This window comes from Lynx rufus, unplaced genomic scaffold (assembly GCF_022079265.1).
Source record: "Lynx rufus isolate CCGP_SWC_20201006 ecotype Redwood Valley unplaced genomic scaffold, mLynRuf1.p SCAF_8, whole genome shotgun sequence".
Classification (NCBI taxonomy): domain Eukaryota; kingdom Metazoa; phylum Chordata; class Mammalia; order Carnivora; family Felidae; genus Lynx; species Lynx rufus.
The window spans coordinates 138,842,884-138,864,523 of record NW_025814896.1 but is presented as its reverse complement, the minus strand read 5'-3'; the positions used below and the strand labels follow the sequence as shown (position 1 = coordinate 138,864,523).

At 50.6% G+C, this 21,640-nt stretch overlaps 1 protein-coding gene across 8 annotated transcripts in view; it reads left to right on the top strand.

Moving 5' to 3' along the window:
* Positions 1-21,640, top strand: part of TRAPPC12 (trafficking protein particle complex subunit 12) — an 89,961-nt gene that overhangs the window by 5,150 nt on the left and 63,171 nt on the right. For all 8 annotated transcript variants that reach the window (XR_006960342.1, XR_006960340.1, XR_006960343.1 and 5 more), the window contains exons 2-3: positions 3,549-4,737; positions 14,931-15,047. Coding sequence is in view for 2 of the 8 variants with exons in the window: in XM_047069611.1 (XP_046925567.1) it covers positions 3,553-4,737; positions 14,931-15,047 (1,302 nt within the window). In the remaining 6 variants the exon portion in view is untranslated. The remainder of the gene's footprint in view (positions 1-3,548; positions 4,738-14,930; positions 15,048-21,640) is intronic.

The following is a 21,640-nucleotide window of genomic DNA, read 5'->3' as shown; positions in this document are numbered from 1 at the left end:
CTGTGTCAGAGCGTTGTATCCTTTGTCTAGCTGTTCTGCGGAAAAGTTACATTCCCACTATCAATAAATAAGTTTCCCCCCAAATTCCCTAAGAACTGGCATTTCTAAAAATCCACCTCTTTATAACCTTTTTTTAGATCATAGTTTCAGTCTGTGTTTCTTTACTGCTGAAGTGCTGTTTCTTGCTGTAAGTATCCAGTCCACATAACGAATGGGTCTCGCCTAGTAATTAGCCTTCTCTTATCCTGTGCCTTGTGGGAAGTAACTCTGTTACCTGTGGACAGTCTTTCCTACGGGACTCTAGTCAGTCCGTCTTGATCTAATACATACAGATTAACCTTGACTGGCAGTTATTTCTGTGTATTTTAAGAGTAGAACGTTCTCCACTCTTCCTGCGTGTGAAGAAAACGCTGCGATTTTGCCAGTTCCGATATTCTTTACCTTTCCCTGTAATTATACGTATCAGACCTTTTCTCATACCCTACGTTATTCTACAGTTAACCATTAGTGTGGTGTTGTGATTTCCGGAGTTCCCATCTGAGCCATTTTGTTCTGAGACAGGCTCGGTCCTGGCACCAGCTGCGGTCACAGCATCTCCGTACCAGGCGCGGCACTAGGGGCCGGGGTCCTAGGTCCTCACGAAGTTAGGCAGGAAGGGCCAAATTCCACTCCTGGCAGGGTCACCTACAACCAGTGATTGCATTTTTAAGTACCCTCTACACCCAAGGTGGGGCTCGAACTCACAACCCTGAGATCAGGAGTCGTGTGCTCTATCACTTGAGCCAGCCGGACGCCCACTACCAGTGGTTTTAGAAGAGTCCTGCCACTGCTCTGATTCTCGGTGTCCCCTTCCGTATGTGAGGGCACGACGGCATCTCGTTCAGCTTCTGCAGAGGCGAGAGGAAGTCGTGTTTGTTCCCGTCCTGCACGTGACGGCACGTGCACTCTTCATGTTCCCCAGGCAGCCTCCAGTCCGCCTTGCTGTGAAACATTACCAGAGCAAGGCTTTTGTTCCTTGTCCGTTGTGTTTTTGACTCATTTTTAGCGAATGATCGGAGAGATGTGTAATAAATAGGGAATCGGTAACTGACAATGCTGGACAAGACACTTCTCCAAAGTGCTCAACTTTGATTATCTGCTTTAAAATGCTCTTGTTTGGGGGCACCTGGCTCACTTGGTTAACATTCTACTTTGGCTCAGGTCATGATCTCACGGTTCGTGGGTTCAAGCCCCATGTGAGGCTCTGTGCTGACTGCTCAGAGCCTGGAGCCTGCTTCCGATTCTGTGCCTCCCTCTCTCGCTGACCCTGCCCAGCTCATGCTCTGTCTCTCTCTCTCAAAAATAAATAAATGTTAAGAAAATTTTAAAAAGTAAAATGCCCTTGTGTGTAGATCTCAGGGTGGCCAGGCTTTAACAAAGAAGGGCTGCTGATTTGGGGCAGTGTCAAAGTGTTGGCAAAAAGTCATCTCGTCTTGGGGTGCCTGGGTGGCTCAGTCGGTTGAGCGTCCGACTTCGGCTCAGGTCACGATCTCACGGTTCGTGAGTTCGGGCCCCGCGTCGGGCTCTGGGCTGATGGCTCGGAGCCTGGAGCCTGCTTCCGATTCTGTGTCTCCCTCTCTCTCTGCCCCTCCCCCCATTCATGCTCTGTCTCTCTCTGTCCCAAAAATAAATAAATGTTAAAAAAAAATTTTTTTGGGGGGCGCCTGGGTGGCTTGGTTGGTTAAGCATCCGACTTCAGCTCAGGTCATGATCTCACGGTCCGTGAGTTCGAGCCCCGCGTCGGGCTCTGTGCTGACAGCTCAGAGCCTGGAGCCTGTTTCAGATTCTGTGTCTCCCTCTCTCTCTGCCCCTCCCCTGTTCATTCTCTGTCTCTCTCTGTCTCAAAAATAAATAAATGTTAAAAAAAATTAAAAAAAAATTTTTTTTTTAAATAATAAAAAAGTCGTCTCATCTAAAGACCATGCTTTGTGAAGACCAAGAAGGCATTTTATTTTTTCCTAGAAAAACCCTCATCTTTCTTAACTGGGATTTGTTCCCTATAAGAATAGAACTATATACGGTAACGTTTGCTCAAAAAGTCCTTTAGGAAAAGGAGGCATTTTCTTTAGACGTTGAACTCTTCGTTTCATTTTGTGGCCTCTGCCGTCCCGTGTCCACACAGCATTTCAGCTGTAACTGGCCCTGGTTTCTCAACTTACTAGCGGCACAGCGTTGAGCAAGCTGCATGAGCTCCGCAGGCGCAAGCCTCCTCATCTCCCCGATGGAGTAGGTCTCAGGGTGGTTCTGAATCCGGGAAGAATGTACACGCACAAATCTTAGATCGGTGCCGAGGGCCCGGTGTGTGCTAGTAACTGGTCCAGTTTGCTGCTATCAGCTCTAGCAGTCAGCGTGCCTCAGGGAGGATGTGGAGAGATTATTACAGGTTGGAAGAGGACGTCTTCAACTGAATCTTAAAGAACACTTAGGGTTTAAAGAGCTGGAGACCTCACCCCATTAGGATGGCCAGTGTCAGAAAATAGCAGGTGTTGTCAAGGACGCTGAGAAATCGAAATCCTTATGCACGGTCTCACAGAATGCAACCACTATGGAAAACGCTTTGTTGACTGTTCAAACAACAGTTAAAAATAGAATTGTCGTAAGATTCAGCAATCCTGCTCCTGGATGTATACCCAAAAGAATTGAAAGCGGGGACCCCGAGATGTTTGTACACACATGTTCCTTCCAGCAGTCACAGTAGCCAGTGTGTGGAAGTGACCCAAGTGTTCATCAGTGGATGAGTGGATTAAAAAAATGTGTAGACACAGTGGGGTATTGTTCAGCCTTAAATAATCAGGGAATTCTGACATACGACCACCTGGGTGAACCTTGCGGACGTTACACTGTGTGAAATAAGCCAGTCACAAAAGTACCATGGCGTCCCACTTAAGTGAAGTACATAGAGTAATGAAGTCCAGGGAGTCATGAAGTAGAAGGCGGTTATCAGAGCTGGCAGCGGGGGTGGGGAAGGAGGGCCCCGGGAGGTGGTGCCTAATGGGAACATTGTTTCAGTTTGCAAGATGACAAGAGTTCTGGGGATGGACGGTGGTGGTGGTTGCACACTGAATGCACGTGACACCACTTAGTTGTAAACTCAAAAATGGTTAAGACGGTAAGTAATATAGATGGGGTGTGTCTTTTACCGTGATCAGTCAGTTGATAGATGGCTGGAGAAATGGAGTCTTTCGAATATGTAACTGACAAAGATTTTCTAATAGACTTAATTTTTTGGAGCAGCTGGAGGTTTGCTGCTAAATTGAGCCGGGGGTTCAGAGGTTTCCCGTGTGCCCTGTGTCTCCCCCACAGTTACATGCGGTGCACCTGCACGGACACATCATTATCCTCCAGAGTCCACGGTTTACCTTAGGGTTCACCATTGGCGGTGTGCCTTCCGTGGGTTTGGGCAAATGTATGATGTCATGTGGCCACCATTTGTCTATAAGTTTAAGTCAGCTCAGTAATGACGGAGGTGGAAAGCTGATGAGGTTGGTTCATTTCTGTCTTGGCTTCAGGACCATGGAGAACGCTAACGGTGCCAGCCAGAGCGCGGCCGAGGAATCTCTCCCGGCCGATGGGCGAGCCGGGAGCACCACTCCGCAGGGAGAACAGGGCCAGCTCCTCTATCATGAGGAGACCATCGACCTCGGCGGAGACGAGTTTGGGTCTGAAGAGAACGAGACTATATCGGAAGATTCTAATCATTTTGTAGATAAGCTTAATGAGCACATGATGGAGAGTGTCCTCATTTCTGACTCTCCTAACAATAGCGAGGACGACACAGGTGAGCTGGGCTGTTTGCAGGATGTCGTGGAGCCTGCAGACGATCACGCTGATCCCAGACCGGAAAGTCTGGTGGGTGAAGGAGCAGTCGGCGCCCTGAGCAATGACACTGGAAGCGACGGAGACGGGGGAGACCGCGCATCTAAAGGCGGCTCTGACGCGACCCCCGACCCAGAGCTCGAAGAAGTAAAAGGTGCTCCCGCCTTGGGAGAAGAGGGTGCCGAGGACCCGGGCCCGGAGGGGCCGGGGCACAGCCCGCCTTGCAGGCAGTCCCCTCGTGACGAGGAGCCCGTGCCCGTGTGCACCATTTTCAGCCAGTCGTTCGCCCGCTCCCAGCCGCCCCTGCTGCTGCGGGACGGCTTCCAGTCCCAGATGGTGAAGTCTCCGAGCTGTGGCGGTGCCAGCGACGCGGTGGCCAAGACCCCTCCCCAGGCGGTCCAGCCAAGCCCCAGCCTCAGTAAATTCTTTGGTGACCCCGGCAACTCTAGTTCCTTGGCCTCGGACTTCTTTGACTCCTTCACCACGTCCACTTTCATCTCCGTCAGTAACCCCAACGCGGGCTCTTCCGTTCCCGAGAAACGGTCTTCGCTCTCCACTCCGGTGGAACCGAGATCCCCGGGTTCTGCTGCGCCCTGTGTCTCCCCGGGGATTGAAAAGTCAGAGTCCGCCGTTCCCACGGCTTCCCTAGAAATTCCTCAGTCTCCAAAACCGTTTTCCCAGATCCAGGCCGTGTTTGCAGGGAGCGAGGACCCCTTCGCCACCGCCCTGAGCATGAGCGAGATGGACCGGAGGAGCGATGCCTGGCTCCCCGGGGAGGGGACCCGGGACATCTTGATTTCAGTGGCAACCCAACAGTACAGCACGGTGTTCGTAGACAAGGAGAGCCTCACCATGCCGGGCCTCAAGTTCGACAACATCCAGGTAGGTGCGGGCCGCCTCGCAGGGCACTTCCCAGTGAAATAGGTCGCCTGTGTCCACATCCGGCTCCTTTCCATCTCGTTCTGTTTTCCCCGGCTTCTCACTCACCCCCCATTCATGTGTGTGTGTGTGCATGTGTGTATACACACATGTAAAAACGCCTTCAAGGACTGAAAAATCTGCCTTGTCCAGCAATTCCTAAAGTTCTCATTTTGAGAGTCCGCGTTATGTCTCTAGTCAATTTGGAACTCTGTTGATTTCCCTAATAAAATGTGTTTAAGGCACTAATCAGAGTCTTGGAAGTGAACGCCCGCAAGGTAGATAGTTACATCAGAATTCTCAGAAATAGCTGTGAACCTTGTGTGAGCACGTTATTTGTGACATTTAAGCTTCAGCAAATAACCCCCATTCCTTTTTTTTGTTGTTTACCAAATAATGTGCTTTATGTAGGAAGAGGTTTTATACATTTCATTAAGAAAAATATGAATGGCCCCCCCAAAATAAAAAATCACAAAAATGTCTGAACGTTCTAGAGAATAAACAGTAACATAGAAAAGTTCAATCTAGTAATCAAAGACAATGAGATTATTTCCATTTTCCATTATCTTATTTTTTTAATGTTTATTTATTTTGAGAGAGAGAGAGCGTGAGTGAGGAGGGGCAGAGAGAGGGAGGAAAGGAGCGAGGCAGAGACTCCCGAGCACGTGTGCGTGTGCACTCTCCCTAAATAAATAAGTAAGCTTGAAAAATAAATAAATAAAATAAAATAGCAATGATGAGATAACAGAATTTTTAATGAGATTCTTATTAAATTTGAAAGCCTGAGTACAAGATGGCCTGAAGCGTGCGCAGTGCGGTAAAAACGTTTACACGCACGACACGCACACGACACCTATTGGTACGGTCAGGTCGCCGGCTGGCGGTTGCAGCACATCGGGCAGATCGCAGGGGGGTCGTCAGCTGTTGCCTGGCCCGGTGCGTGGGGGGCGCCGCCCCGGCCAGGCTGCAGCCACGTGTCCTGCGCGTGTGTATCCTCCCGGAACTGGAGGCGGGACCGGCACACACCCAGCTGGGTCGGAAAGCCCGGTGCATGTTGGTTTATGTTGGTAAACCTTGGTGAGCCGCTGAGCCCGGGACGAGTGCCCCACTGGGGTCGTGGAGCCCTTAGTTATTTTCTAGGGCCCGAGAAGCGCGAGCCCACAGGCTTTGGACGCTTCGCGTGGTGGTCTCGACGGCTGTTCAGGCACCAGACCCACACTTGCTGCGCGCGTGCTGTCGACGGGGCGGTGTTCGAGGCGTCCCCTCCACCCGCTCAGGCTGAGCTACCGAACATGCGCTTACCTTTGCGGGATCTTTCTAACGCATCCCACTTACGGGCTCTGAGTCCAGGGGACACTGGGACCCGTGGGATTAGGTTGACGTTTCCACACGGTCCTTCCCTGGCCCCGCGTGCATCCGCTGTACCTGCGGTGGGGCCTTCATGTTCTGCCTCTTGTCTCCTCCCTGCCCCCTTCCTGGGGTCTCTGTGCTCTGCTGCTCGGTTCCCGGGACCTCGGTGGGACCGGCCTCCCGGCGCTTCCTCTCCAGAGAGTCTGTGGTTTGCAGTTTGCTTCTCCCACTGATTGTAATTCTCTCCCGGTTGGCAAGAGGCCTGGGGTGAGCGCGTGACGTTTCATGGATGGGGCTACGAACGCTGAACACGGGGCAGGCTGGTTAGGGTCAGACCGTGACGGTCGTCCTGCCCAAAACGTCAGTCATTCTTGAGTCAAGAAACACGAGCACCGAAGCTCTCTGCTGGTTGCACCTGGACTGAGTCACATAGGAGACCCTGGCATAGGTCCTCCCCCGCTTTAAAGCTGCTGTGACTTCCCTCCCCAATTCCACGCTGCTAACCGTGAAATACCCAGAACGTTCCACGAGTCAGCAAGGACTCGGGAGCTCCCACTGCTTGGGCAGAACGCGGGGGGACAAGCAGGAGGCAGTGTTTCTTCCTTTATTTCCTGCAAGAGTCCCTCCGTAACGTCTTGGAGTTCACAGTGGCTGTTTCAGGAACCTCGTGGTGAGTTGAAATTTGAACGAAGAACAGTTCCCAAAATACCTTTGACCCTCCCACGTAACAAATGTGCTAGATGTGTGTTTGCTTGTATATCACCCTTCAAAGAACCTTTCATTCCCAAAACAGACAAGGAAAACCGTACAGTTAACCTTGAATGGACGGGCTGGTGTATTCGCCAGAAGACGGAAGATTGGCTTTTCCGTTAACTTTCTGTGCACACCAAGCTTTTAAAACCATGTCGCGGATTTACCTGTAACTGAGTTTCGCCGTCGTCACTGTTACTATCGCAGACTTATTCATGCACAATCAGCTTTCTAAAGCACTCAAGTTTGACATTTTTCCAAATTGCTCACCTATTGGTACCTAATTAAAAATTGCCTTCCTGTGGGGTAAAAGTTGAGAAGATTTTGAATTTGTTTCTTTACAAAGTGACATCCATGGCAGTCTGCGCTAAGTTAGCGGCTTAAAGGTGAGCTTGCGTCACACCATCCCACCAGAGTGATGTCAGGAGGAGGACAGGCTCTTTTTTTTTTTTTTTTTTTTTTTAATTTTTTTTTTTTCAACGTTTATTTATTTTTGGGACAGAGAGAGACAGAGCATGAACGGGGGAGGGGCAGAGAGAGAGGGAGACACAGAATCGGAAACAGGCTCCAGGCTCTGAGCCATCAGCCCAGAGCCTGACACGGGGCTCGAACTCACGGACCGCGAGATCGTGACCTGGCTGAAGTCGGACGCTTAACCGACTGCGCCACCCAGGCGCCCCGGAGGACAGGCTCTTTTAGTTCATTGTGGTCGTCCGTGACCTCTGTTCTGGTTTTTTTGTGTTGTTTTCTTTTAATGTTTATATTTGAGAGAGAGACACAGAGTGTGAGTGAGGGAGGGGCAGAGAGAGAGAGGGAGACACAGGATCGAAGCAGGCTCCAGGCTCTGCTCAAACACAGGGCTCAAACCCGCAAACCGTGAGATCATGACCTGAGCCGAAGTCGGGTGCTTAACCAACTGAGCCCCCCCAGGGGCCCCGTGGCCTCTGTTCTTCAAGAAGTAAATCGGAAGTCTGTGGGGAAGTAGTTCAGAACGAGTAAGGAACGGAAGTAGAGAATCGTTTGCCTGGCGCACCTGACGCGCCTTTGGAGACTGGATCCTTCCACCACCCCCTCTCTTGTCCCTGGTTCTCTCCTCCCCCGCCCCTTTCCTGCAGTGGGATTTGACAGGAGTCCCCTCGGGGAAACCCACCGTCTACGTGAAATCGCCCTTCCGCGCCATTCCATGTCAGGAACCTCCTGGAAGCCAAAGACGTACCTGTTACTCAGGACTGCCAGCTACAGATATTCTCAGCTTTAGTTGCGTGATCTTCATTTTCATTTTTAAAGGTTATTTTTTTTCTGGATGTGCAGTATGTTTACAGTATAAAGTTCAAGGTTGACAGATGTTTTTCCCATTTAGCACTTCAGAGATGCCCTTCCAACGTGTTCGGGACGTGAAGTTTATAATAATTTTTATCTTTGGGGCGTCTGGGTGGCTCAGTCAGTTGAGCGTTCCACTTCGGCTCAGGTCATGACCTCAAGGTTTGTGGGTTCAAACCCCACACTAGGCTCTGTGCTGACAGCTCAGAGCCTGCTTGAGATCCTGTCCCTCTCTTCTCTCTCTCTCTCCCTCTCTCTCAAGAATAAATAATCATTATTTTAATTTTCATCTTTGCTCCTCTGTACCTAAGTACATGTTCTCCTCCAGTTGAGTTTAAGATTTTATCCCTGGTTTCCAGCTGTTTGACCCTGACAGGCCTTCACATGGTTTTCTTTTATGTTTATCTTGCTTGGGACTCGACCTTGTTGGTTTGTCGTTTTCACCAGTTTGGGAATGTTTTGGTCCTTACTTGTTCAAATAGTTCTTCCGTTTTCCGCTCTCCCCTCTCCACTTCCGGGACTGCGATTCCACATATTATTTGCTATCGCCAAAGAGGTCACAGAGGATTTCTTTTTGCTTTTCAGTCTTTTCTCTCTTTTTGCTTAACGTTGAAATTCCTGCTGTTACTTTCTGAAGTCCATATATCTTCTCTTCTGTACTTTTTAGTTTGCAGTTGATGCTTTTCAGCGGAGTCTTCGTAGTTTTTTTCCTCCAGAATTTGCGCTTGGTTCTTTTTTAATGTCGTTTTCTTTATTTGCTATGTTGAAGTTTTACTTTAGATTCTCAAGCACGTTTATAATAGCTGTTTTAAGGTTCTCCATCATCTCTGTAATCTCAGGGTCTGTTTGTATTTCTGTTTTCTCTTGGTTCTGGGTCACACATGCCTGTTTTGTCACGTTATTTTTGATTAGAGGACAGACATTGTGGGTTTAGTGTTTTTGAAAGTCTGTATTTTATCATCTGCAAAAAGACATGTGCTTTGTCCTGGGAGGCAGGGAAGTCATGTGCAGATTTAGTTGATCTTTTCCAGGTTTGTTTTTAAGCTTCTTAGGGTGAGTTTAGAGTAGCTTCCACTGTTAGGTGACCTTTCTGACATCTGCTCGAAGCCTCAGTGTTCAGCGAGAGTGCCGCAAATAGCTGGCCTGACCTGGACATCTTCGGCCTGCATGAGCTCTGAGAATCGTTCGGCTCCCTTGTCATCTTGCCCCATCTTCCAGAGTGTCACCCTGTGCACATACTGCTTAGTGCTCCACAGTGGGCTCAGGCTCCTTCTCAGGACTCCCTCCTTCCCAGGGCCCCCTCCTTCCCAGGACTCCCTCCTTCCCAGGGCCCCCTCCTTCCCAGGACTCCCTCCTTCCCAGGGCCCCCTCCTTCCCAGGACTCCCTCCTTCCCAGGGCCCCCTCCTTCCCAGGACTCCCTCCCGCACAGGGCCCCCTCCTTCCCAGGACTCCCTCCCGCACAGGGCCCCCTCCTTCCCAGGACTCCCTCCCGCACAGGGCCCCCTCCTTCCCAGGACTCCCTCCCGCACAGGGCCCCCTCCTTCCCAGGACTCCCTCCCGCACAGGGCCCCCTCCTTCCCAGGACTCCCTCCCGCACAGGGCCCCCTCCTTCCCAGGACTCCCTCCCGCACAGGGCCCCCTCCTTCCCAGGACTCCCTCCTGCACAGGGCCCCCTCCTTCCCAGGACTCCCTCCTGTGCGGAGCTCCCTCTTGCAAATTTCAGCCCCCTGAGCTTCTGGGAGCCCCGCCTTTGTGTCCTCACCTCAACAGGTTCACCGTGCTCTGCTTGGGACTCCTCCCCACACGGTGGTCCAAAAGCGCCTATGAATTCAAGAGTTCAAATCCCCTTCTCCCTTCTCGTAGAGCCCCGTCCTTTTCCGTGTCTGAAAGCTGTTGCGTCATCACTCTTTTACTCTGGGACAGTCCAGTCCCCGTTACTGTGGAACAGACAGAAGCAGAAGTCACTCAGCCGCCTGCGTTCTTCACACACTCACAGACGGGCCTTTCCTCGGGCCCTCGTCTAAGTTTGCTTACCTGAGTTGAGGCACGTCCGTGTGGAAGATCTGGAGAGGCCGGTGCAAGCCGCTCTGTGACAGTGTCAGACTGCTTTCCCTGGAAAAGCATCTCTCAAATTCCGATTTGTTTAGGGCCTCACAAGAAAAGAGGTGTAGATTTGGTTTTGATTCTACAGCTGTATGGAAATACAGTTCACATGCCACACGGTTCACACTTCTCACGGTTCGCTGGTTTTTAGCCTTCTGAGAGGATCATGCAGCCATCACCACCGGTGTTCGCAACGTTTGTGTCTCCCGAAGAGAAGCCCAAATGCTTTCACCCTCCCTTCCCGTCTCCCCCGCCCCAGCCCAGCTCCGGGCAAGCACTGATCTCTGTCTCTACAGATTCTCCTGTTCTAGACGTTTCCTACAAATGGGATCCCACGACACATGGTCCTTCCTGACTGGCTTCTTTCACTCGGATGACGTCTTCAAGAGTCGTCCGTTTTGTAGCACGGACGGGCCCCCGTTCCTTTTTATCGTCGAATAGTGTTCCAGGTTATGACTGTTCACGCTTTACCTACCCATTCATCCCCTGATGAACCTTTGCCTTCTTTCCACTTTTTGGCTGTTATGAGCACTGCTCCTTCTGAGCACCCGAGAGCAGGTTTCTGTGTGGACCCGTTTCCTTTTCTCTTGAGTGCGTACCTCGCGCCGAGGAGCGGGAGCGCTCGTCACGTGGCAGCCTGTGTTCTGCGCTGCGAGAGTGTGCCGCGCTGCGAGAGTGTGCCGCGCTGCGAGAAGTGTCCCAACCGTCTTGCAGTGGCTGCACTGTTTTCCATTTTCCACCAGTTTGGGGTTTTGTTGACTTTTGTGTGTGTGATGTTGTTCGTTGGTGGTTTTGCTTACCCCGGGAGGGAACACACGCCGGAGCGGGAGGACAGAAGGCTCCAGAGCCGGTCCCCTGGAGCCATGCACCGAGCTCCGTGTGTGCCGGGTCGGGCGCAAGGGCCGCTCCCTTTCCAGCACCGCTGCCCCACGGCCATTGTGTCTTCAGGTGTCCCAGACAGGAAAGCCTGTACTCTTGAGCCGGCTGCCCTGGCTTGCGTTTCGTCTTTGTCCACTAGAATCCAGGAGGGACTGCTGAACTGTCCCCTCTCTGCAGGAGGCGTGATGGCCCGCAGCCATCCGTGAGCAGAAATCAGCCGCTGCTCTGCACGCCACGTACAACGGCGGGGAACAGGCATCCTCCCCGTCGCCTGCCCAAGTCCTGGCTTGTTCCCCTGCTGTCTCTTCACATTCCCTGCCCTGGCCTTGGGTGCACTAGTCCCTCACCTACAAGTTTGCCGATTTGGAGCGGCCCTGTGTCAGGTGCAGCGGCATGGCTCTGACGAAAGCCCGCAGCGGGGGAAGCTTGCACCCCTCTCTCCAGTGACCGCAGGAGGACGTGCAGTTAGGGGCCGTGGCCCCTGTGCCGTGATCCCCTCCACTTAGTGACAGCACCAGCAGCTCCCCCCCCCCCCCCGGGCTCTCGTGGGTGCGATATGTGTTTGTCACACAGATGCTCACGTCCCAGGAACTTCCTGCGCCAGCCGAAATGTCGACCAACAGAGTATTTCACGGGCAGAAGATTTTGCAGCGTGGTCTAGTTAACGGAGGCCATTGCAGGGATGAAGGGGTTAACATGGCCCTTTCCTGGCTCGCAGCTCCTCTGGCCCAGACGGAGTCACGTTCCCGCAAAGCTTTCTGGAGCCATCTGGCTGAGCTCCTTTCATTCTGCCCTGTAATTGTCCCTCTAGACCAGTTAGCCACCTCTGTGGCTGCAGCATGGGAGGCATTCAGCCTCACTGTCTGAAGGCAGAAAGCCTTAAAACTGCCGCTTCTCCATCTTTGCCCCTGTGTATGCAGGAGGGGTGGCTCGGCGCCCGGGGCCACAACCAGACACGTGACCTGGAACCCCGCCAAAGCCACCCTCCCCCTTAATGGGGGAAGGGAAGCCACAGACCCCTGCACACATCGCCCGCACGGTGGTGCCTTTGAAGTGTCGCCATCTGGAACGATAATGAAAGATTACCCTTGCCGGCGCACACTGAGGGTAGGGAGACAGTAGGAAGGACCTGGGCAGTTGTAGGGTGTGCACACTGACTTCCTCTCCGTCCTCAGTCCCTGCGTGCTCTCGGTGCTCCCCTGCACCATTGGCATCAGCTCGCTGAGACGGAGAGGTTTTAGTCTTGTCCTCCTGCACACCTCCCCCAGGTCGGACGTCTCCATGGTCATTGCAGCCTTGGGAGTCCTTCCCCTCCTGGCCTGGCCAAACCACTGTCTCCTCGGCCCCTCCCCCTTCCATCTTCCCTTTATGTTTTTTCTTCTTTTTTGAAAATTTATTTTTCGGGGCGCCTGGGTGGCTCGGTCGGTTAAGTGTCTGACTTCAGCTCAGATCATGATCTCGCGATCCGTGAGTTTGAGCCCCGCGTCGGGCTCTGTGCTGACCACTCAGAGCCTGGAGCCTGTTTCTGATTCTGTGTCTCCCTCTCTCTCTGCCCCTCCCCTGTTCATGCTCTGTCTCTCTCTGTCTCAAAAATAAATAAACGTTAAAAAAAATTTAAAAAAAAAAAGAAAATTTATTTTTCTATCTAGGAATAACTGACACAGTGTGTTAGTTTCAAGTGTGTAACTCGAGTCACTATTTGTCCGTATCGTGAAACGATCACAGTCGGTCTGGTTTACATCCGCCACCTTCCACGGTTACGGCAATATTTTTCTTGTGATGAGAACTTTGCAAGTACACGCCGCTGTCTGGTTCCTTCCGGCTCCGCACCGTACGTTAATCCCCGCGCCCTGGTTGTGTGGTGATGGAAAGTTTCTAGCACCTGACCACCTGTCCCATTTGGCCTGCCCCCACTCCCCGCCCCTGCCTCTGGCGACCACCAGTGTGTTCTCTGTACCTAGAAGCTGCTTTGCTGCTTTGGTTTTTGTGTTTTTGTGATTCCACCTGTAAGTGATCACGATCATACAGGATTTGTCTCTCCGTCTGACTTATCTCATTTAGCATAATGCCCTCAGGGTCCATCCATGTGGAAACAGATGTCAAGATTTCCTTCTCTTCTCATGGCTGAGAACTGTGGCCGTGTGCAAATACACCCCCTCCTCTTTCCCTCTTCATCCGTCCACGACACATGGGTTGTTTCCACGTCTTCACTGGGGGAAATAACACCACTATGAACATGCAGGTGCAGACATCTCTTTTTTTTTTTAAAGCAGGGGTGTATTTTATTTTATTTTATTTTTAATTTTTTAACGTTTATTTATTTTTGAGACAGAGAGAGACAGAGCATGAACGGGGGAGAGACAGAGAGAGAGAGGGAGACACAGAATCTGAAACAGGCTCCAGGCTCTGAGCTGTCAGCACAGAGCCTGACTCGGGGCTTGAACTCACGGTCCAAGATATCAAGACCCGAGGCGAAGTCAGATGCTTAACCGACTGAGCCACCCAGACGCCCCTCCTTTTTTCTTTTTAAATGTTTTATTATTTTGAGAGAGAGAAAGATGGTGAGCGGGGGTGGGGCAGAGAAAGAGGGAGACGGGGAAGCCCCAACAGGCTCCCTGCCGTCAGCACAGAGCCCGACTCGGGGCTTGAACTCACGGACTGCGAGATCATGACCTGAGCTGAAGCCAGACGCTTAACCGACTGAGCTACCCAGGCACCCCTTTGTTTTATTTTTTAATGTTTACTTTTGAGAGACAGCACAAGCAGAGGAGGGGCAGAGACAGAGAGATGGGGAGAGAGAAGGAGAGGGAGAGGATCTCGAGCAGGCTCCACGCTGACAGCGCAGAGCCCAGTGCGGGGCTCAGACTCCCGAGCCCTGGGATCATGACCTGAGCCGAGGTCGGCCGCTCAGCCCTGCACCCAGGCACCCCACAGACATCTTCTCAAGTTGGTGTTTTTGTTTCCTTGGGACCAATGCCCGGAAGTGGAACCGCCAGGCCGTAAGGTGGCTGTATGTGTAACTTCTGGAGGAACCCCACGCTGTTCTCCGCGGCGGCTGCAGAGTCCTAGGTCCCAGCAGCTGTGCGCTGGGCTTCCCTTTCCCCCACACCCTCGCCAGCCATCGAGTTCCACCTGCACCCCTCCGCCCTGTCCGTGGGGCGTCTCACTGGGGATCGGGTCGCAGAGGCCCGTGGGGCCCTTTTCTGGCAGACAGCACCCTCCTGTAAGCAGGGGGCCTGGCTGAACGGGTGCTGAAGGACCTGAGGGCGGGGGGACTCTTCTCACTTCCTCGGGCTTGGGGTGCACCTAGCCCTGGAGGGAGGGGCGCCCAGGCCACGAGTGATGTCTCTAGCCGGGTCCCAGAGGCCTTCCCAGAGACCCGGGCAAACTGGCACGTTGCCGAGGCCAGCCCACCTCCGCGCGGACCCGGCCCTTTGTCCCCTGTGATGTCTCTTCACCCCTCGGGGGCCCACGCGAAGCCCTCCTCCTCCTGGCGTGGCGGTATGTCTCCCGTCGGCCTGCCGCAGGGGGTGGGGATTTACCGCTTCTCCACAAGGGCAGGTCTAAAATACACATTTGATCAAAGGCTGTGATGCTTCAGCATCTGGGCAGCTGAAATGTTACTACTGTAGGCACGTTTTAACCTCCATACACCGTTGGAGAGAAGAGGAATCTCATTTAGTTATGGGTTCTGGTTAGCTGAGTTTAATTAACGTTTTATTGTCTTGACATATTTTTCTTCCATTCCTTCAAGGGGGATGCAGTTAAAGACCTGATGCTTCGCTTCCTGGGTGAGAGAGCCGCGGCGAAGAGGCGGGTCTTAAATGCCGAGTCCGTGGAGCAGACTTTTGTCGGGTTGAAGCAGCTAATCGTAAGTTATGACGTGTTTGGTTTCGAAATTGTTTTTTATAAGTCCTGCCTTCCTTCCTTCCTTCGTCATGTTTTCCTTCCTTCGTCATATTTTCCTTAGAGTCACTTACTCCGGATGTATTACCTAGAGCCCTTGCATAGAAATAAAATTTTGTTGAATTAGATACCAGTTCTGTGCAGCCAAAAGCGTCCCACAAACATACTTTTAATTAGTTAAAAAGCTATTATTTTAGACGATCAAATTACTCGAAGCAACATATACTTTGATTAAATATGCTTCATCAAATATAGTAACTAGAGAGAAATAACTTTATACTGCTTTTTTAAAACACTCCGTCGTCTCCACTTGGCTTAAAAGGTTTATTGTTGCATGGGTGGGTTCACCACAAATGCACACAGAAGTCCTTGTTCCTTAACAGGAGTGAACTCGTGCAACTATCCAGGTGGAGATGTGGTCCCAGGTATTAACAGGAAAATAGTAATAGGAAACTCTCTGAGCTGCAGGCGTTTTAACATGGATGGGTAGATGCTTCTGGCGGTCTTTGAACCCCTGGGAATCGTATGCCCCCACAATTGCCTCTTTGTTGCACATCTTCTATCACGTGTACAGAAGTATGTGTCCTCCGAAAGGCGAATAAGAGTCACTTGTTTGGGTGGTCAGCAGATATTTTACATATAAAGCAATTAGAATCTAATTTCTTAGTAAGTGTAAATCAAATGCCTTATTGGGTTTCTTTTACTGATGTGATTCTGGAATTATTCCTATGCTAAGAAGCTTTGGGAAGGAAAGACGTGGAGCCACTCTGTTTTTGAAAGGGAGGGGAAACAACTTTTTAAATATCTACACACTTTATCGTTTGTTAATGAAGTCACAGGTCTTGACAGGTGAGCATTTCCGGGGCCGAACGAAGAGGTTCTTGCATTGTTGGGTTCTTGTCTTGGCCTTGACCGGCCTGGAAGCAGCCGCTGTAAGACATCGTCATGAGCGACAGGCCACACTAGGAGTGTCACCTGGTGGTGACCAGTTTGTGTTTTAAGTAAACGCTACTCCACATACAGGGCTTGAACTCATGACTCTGAGATCAAGAATCGCATGCTCTCCCAACAGAGCCAGCCGGGCGCCCCTGTAATGACCAGTTAGAAAAGTATACCTGGAACCGGGCACAGTCATCGTGACCAGTTTGTTCCACGGGCAATCTCGTTACCTGCTATGATTGTTTCCGCTGTTGGTAAATATGTACAGTGGGGGGCGCCTGGGTGGCCCAGTCGGTTGAGCCTCCGACTTCGGCTCAGGTCATGATCTCACGGTCTGTGAGTTCAAGCCCCGCGTCGGGCTCTGTGCTGACAGCTCGGAGCCTGGAGCCTGCTTCGAATTCTGTGTCTCCCCCTCTCTCTGCCCCTAACCCACTCGCATTCTGTCTCTGTTTCTCTCAAAAGTAAACATTAAAAAAATTTTTTCTTAAGAAATAAATAAGTAGGTACAGTGGTTTGGGGTCTTTTCATACATTGAAAATACTTAAAGCCAGGAGAGATTTTGTTATAGTCCTAACAAGGAGACCTATTTAAGGTGGAAAATGTATTTGTAAAAACTTATTACCAAAAAATATGTATGTATTTTTAAAAAGGGTGGGGGGGTTGCTGGGGTGGCTCAGTTGGTTGAGTGTCCGACTCTTGACTTCAGCTCAGGTCATGATCCCAGAGTTGTGGGATCGAGGCCTACATCAGACTGCATGCTGAGTGTGGAACCTGCTTGGGATTCTTTCTCTCCCTCTTTCTCTAAAAAAAAAAAATTTTTTTTAATACTTAAAAACAGTCATTACCTTGCCCTGGTATTTTAATTGTGTCCTAAAGTAATTCCTGTCATCATCAAGACTAGGAAAGAGTTTCAAAATGTATTTTCCTAAGTAACGTCCGTGCATTTTAAGACTGTAATTTACAGGGAAATGAATGTCATAGCCTGTGGAGGACATTTTAATCCCTGTAATAGTATCATATACAGAGTTAATGATTCCTTTTGAGTCATAGATGGGAAAGTTATGTACATACTGTTGGTTACTTGAGTGACTTTTATTGGACTATTTTTCTCATCTTTTAGAAGTCATCGAATTCCTGTGTTCAGTTTTTCAAAAAGAGTATATCTTATTTCCTAGCATTAAAAAAAAAAAAAAGGAACATTTATTTAAATTTAGATCTCTTTCTCATATCAAACTGACCTTATTGTCAGAGTTCTACACGTCATTTACAGTAATGATGAGATTTTTGTAAGAACTTAAAGTTTTACAGGGTATGTTTTAAATTGTAGTTATAAAAACCATTTCTTCACCAAACGCTTTTGACATCTCATAATGAGAATGGAGGAGGATCTCCAGGAAGGGGACTAGAAGGAGGAAAAGAATGAGATCAAAATAGCCAGAAGCATGGTGAGAAAATACAAAATTGTAATTTCACATTGCAGGCCACGTGTAATCCCCAGTCGTGGCTCACAGGTTGCTGAGGGGAGGTCCCAGCGTTTTGAAGGAAGGGGGTACCTGCCATTAGAACTCAGCACTGCGCTGGGTCGTCCTGGCCCGTCCTTCGAAGAATCCTCTTCTCCCCTTCCTCCAGCCTCCCCACCTGGCTCAGTGGTCAGGCTGCCCAGAGCTACGCAGGATGCTGGAAGGAGGGCAGTACGGGCCAGCCCTGCTAGGTCCCCATCACCTGTAAGGCCAGTCCAGCTGAAGGCCATGCTCTCTCGAAGCTGGAAGAAATAAACCGCCCACGCGCGTGTGCACACGCCTGGTGTGCATGAACAGGGATATGTCCCCTAGGCCTTGTACTTGGAACGTGTGCAGGGACAGACACTGGAGGAGAGTGATCCTGGAAAGGGAACACAGACCTGCCTCGGCACAGGGCGGGGCCCCAACACACACTTGTGTGGAAGGAGCCGTGTTACAGGTTGTTAGGGAAAGGAGGAGTGAGTCAGTGTTTGCACGCAATTAGTGAGGTATTCAAAAGGGAAGAATTACAAAGATCTTTATTTCTTAGCACACTCAAAAATAAATTCCAAATAAATTAAAACAAAATTTGTTAAATTCCAGGAAATTGAGGAGACTCTTAATGCAGAATAGAAAAGCATTTCTTAAAAATTTTAGGGGGAAATGGATAAATTTGACTGCTTTAAAACCTGTGTACAACAAAAACACCATAAAGAGTATTAAAAAGTGAGCCACAGTGGGGCGCCTGGGTGGCGCAGTCGGTTAAGCGTCCGACTTCAGCCAGGTCACGATCTCGCGGTCCGGGAGTTCAAGCCCCGCGTCAGGCTCTGGGCTGATGGCTCAGAGCCTGGAGCCTGTTTCCCATTCTGTGTCTCCCTCTCTCTCTGCCCCTCCCCCGTTCATGCTCTGTCTCTCTCTGTCCCAAAAATAAATAAACGTTGAAAAAAAAAAAATTTAAAAAAAAAAAAGTGAGCCACAGAATGAGAGAAGATGTTTGAAATAGATATTAAGACCTTCCTCCAATGACTAAGAAATGAAAACAGCCCAGTAGAAAAACGGGCCCATGACAGGAGGAGGCAGTTCGCAGAAACCAGAGAGCCCATAAACTTGGAAAAGGTGCTCATCTTCGTTGGGAATCACAAATGTGAGTCCAACAGGAGGGTCGTACATTTCAGCCGCATCAACACGGCAGCACTGGGCGTCCGCCAGGGTGCAGGAGGCGCCCTGTGTCCTTGGGGGCGCGAGCTGGAAGGCCCGCTTTGCAGAGCAACGTAACGGGAGCTGTGATCAGATCAACGCTGTGCAGCACCTCGGACCCAACATTCCCCCCTCTGATTCTGTACTTCAGAGAAACTCTTGCACCTGTGCTTAACAGGACATATTCGAGAATGTTTGTTGCTGTATTGTTTGAATTAGCCAAAACTGCTGTTGAAAACCTTACTATTGAATAAGACAAAGAAAGTTATGTTACGTAGTTAAGTCCCTCGGAACAGCTGAAGTACACGCAGGAGAGCCACGTTCATCAGCGTGAGAAAACCCCCAGAGCGGTGTGGAGCCCCGAACACAAAGTGCGAAGGCTGCCGTAACGAGCCAGCTTGGAAGACCAGCCGGCAGTCCCCGAGCCACGACATCCCTGATCCCACAGTCTGGGAGAGCCCTCCCTAAAAACCTAGTTATGTTTGGTGGCAGAATCCGAGCTGACCAGGCTCATTTGGTGCCATCCCCGGGACATTCCTCGTCGCCTGCCGCCTCCCTTCCCTGCTCCCCTGCTCTCCCGCTTGCCCTTTGCGGGGGAGGCAGCGGGAGCCGGCCAGGCGGAGGGACGGAAGGGGTCCAGGCTGGGCGGCCTCCTGTGGGCTCAGCGGTCCTGTGGGCCTGGCCCCTCCCACCCGGGCGTCCCTCTGTTGCCTGGCCCTGGGTGCGTCTCTGTCCCTTCGTGGCTGTCCTGGCCTCGCCCACACCTGTGCAGATGGCCCCTCGTCCAGCTCTCCGGGAGCCCCTGGGGACCGTCAGCAGCCTCCCGTTGCCACCAGGCTCCCAGTGGATAGGATAGTTATGGTCTTTGTTGATCCCACTTGCTGTGAACAAAAGTATTCCTGTCTGGAAATCTTCTTGAAATATCAAATTAAATTGAAGTGTAGACAAAGAAATACTTTATAATCTCTTATCATGAAAAAGAAGTATTTGGGGAAATATAGATTGTAAATGGTAAACTTGTCTCACAACTTCTCTGTGTTCTCTCCTCGTTTGTTTCCTTTTAAGTTGTAATATGAGGAAGATCATCCTCATTGTTCTGCTTTCCCTGCTAGCATGTGTGACTCTCAAACCGGAAGATAATGCACATCTTAGTCTTGAAAGGAGCCACGCCGCGTCCCCTCTGGTCCCGAATCGCGGTGACCCCGTGCAGCTGGCAAGTTCTGGGTCCAGACTGGCCCCTGCCTTTCTCCCAGGCTCCTTGTACTCAGACAGGCCGCCAAGAAGGTGGTGGGGACGCACCCCAACCCCCCGCCCCAAGCTGTTTTGTTTTTCATTGTCTTGAGGAATTATGTCATTCTGACCCCTGGAAAATTTGCCGTCAGGTTAGTGTAAGTTCGTTTAGATGTTAGTGCACGTCATCTATAGACCATCAGTATTCGTCAGAAAATGGCCTCGCCTAGTAATGACCCACTTAGGAGCTACGAGTGTCCTCGTACAGCTTCTGTATTCAGTCACCTGCGGGACAGTTACATTGGGAGAAACTGTAATGGGGGCATTTGTGCTTGCTATTTTCAGTTAGGAAAGGAGCCACTTTTTAAAAGATTCCCGCTTAGGGGGCGCTGGGTACCTCCGTCGGTAAAGCATCCGACCCTGTATTTCGGCTCAGGCCATGACTTCCGAGCCCCATGTCGGGCTCCGTGCCGTCCATGTGGAGGCTGCTCGGGATTCTCTCTCTCTCTCCTTCTGCCATGCGCTCGCTCGCTCTCAAAATAAATAAATAAGCTTTAATAGACTTCCATTTACTAAAAAATCATCAAGTGAGAGGTTTTGGCTTCATTTTTAATAAATGTCATCCAGTTTGGGATATAGAAACCACATCTTAGTATGAAAAACCAGAGTAAGAGCTGAAGGCTTTTTATACGGTACATTTTATTAGTTTTAATCATTTACGGAGAGTCTGTGTTCACAGAGTGCTTGCAAATAATTTTGTTACACGTTTAAATGTTTCACTGGTGGTGGGTATCTGTGCATGGTGGACGTCAAAGAAGATAGGCGTCTTTACTGGGCAACGAATCTCTGTTTCACTAATATGTAAATATCCAGGATCAGATCTTCTCGTTTATGTAGCTTTGCACCCACACGGATTCTGTGTGTCTCTGAGGTCCGTCAGTAGATCACATGGGAGCTCATGGGGGTGGTTCAGTGTCAGGCAGCTCCTTATCTACTGTAGTGAAATCCCTTTTTTCCCCCAGGAAAATACCTCTTTCCTCATGTGTTAACTGCCATACTTCGTAACTTATACCTCCATACTTGATTTTTTTTTTTAGTATGATTCCAACACGCATTGATTTTGTTCCTGCGTAAAGCACGGTTCTAGGTAGTGGATGGGGTGAGCATGTCCCCGGTGTGTGGGACACAGGGAGAGGTGTGCCATTTCTAGACGGCCACAACATAACGGCCTCATCCACGAGTGCGATGGCCCACTGTGTGTGCGGCCTGTCCTTTTTTTCATTCACAAACCTCTGTTCCCTCTTTTTACAAACAGCATGTCCTTTTTTTTTTTTTTTAATACTTATTTTTGAGAGAGAGAGCACAAGGGGGGAGGGGCAGAGAGAGAGGGAGACAAAGAATCCCAAGCAGGCTCCAGGCTCCGAGCTGTCAGCACAGAGCCTGATGTGGGGCTCGAACTCCCAGACCGTGAGATCATGACCTGAACCAAAGTTGGCCACTTAACCGACTGAGCCACCCAGGCACCCCTACATTTATTCATTGTTGAGAGACAGAGAGAGATAGAGTGTGAACAGGGGAGAGGCAGAGAGAGAGGGAGACACAGAATCCGAAGAAGGCTCCAGGTTCTGAGCTGTCAGCACAGAGCCCCACTCGGGGCTTGAACCCACAAACTGTGAGATCATGACCTGAGCCG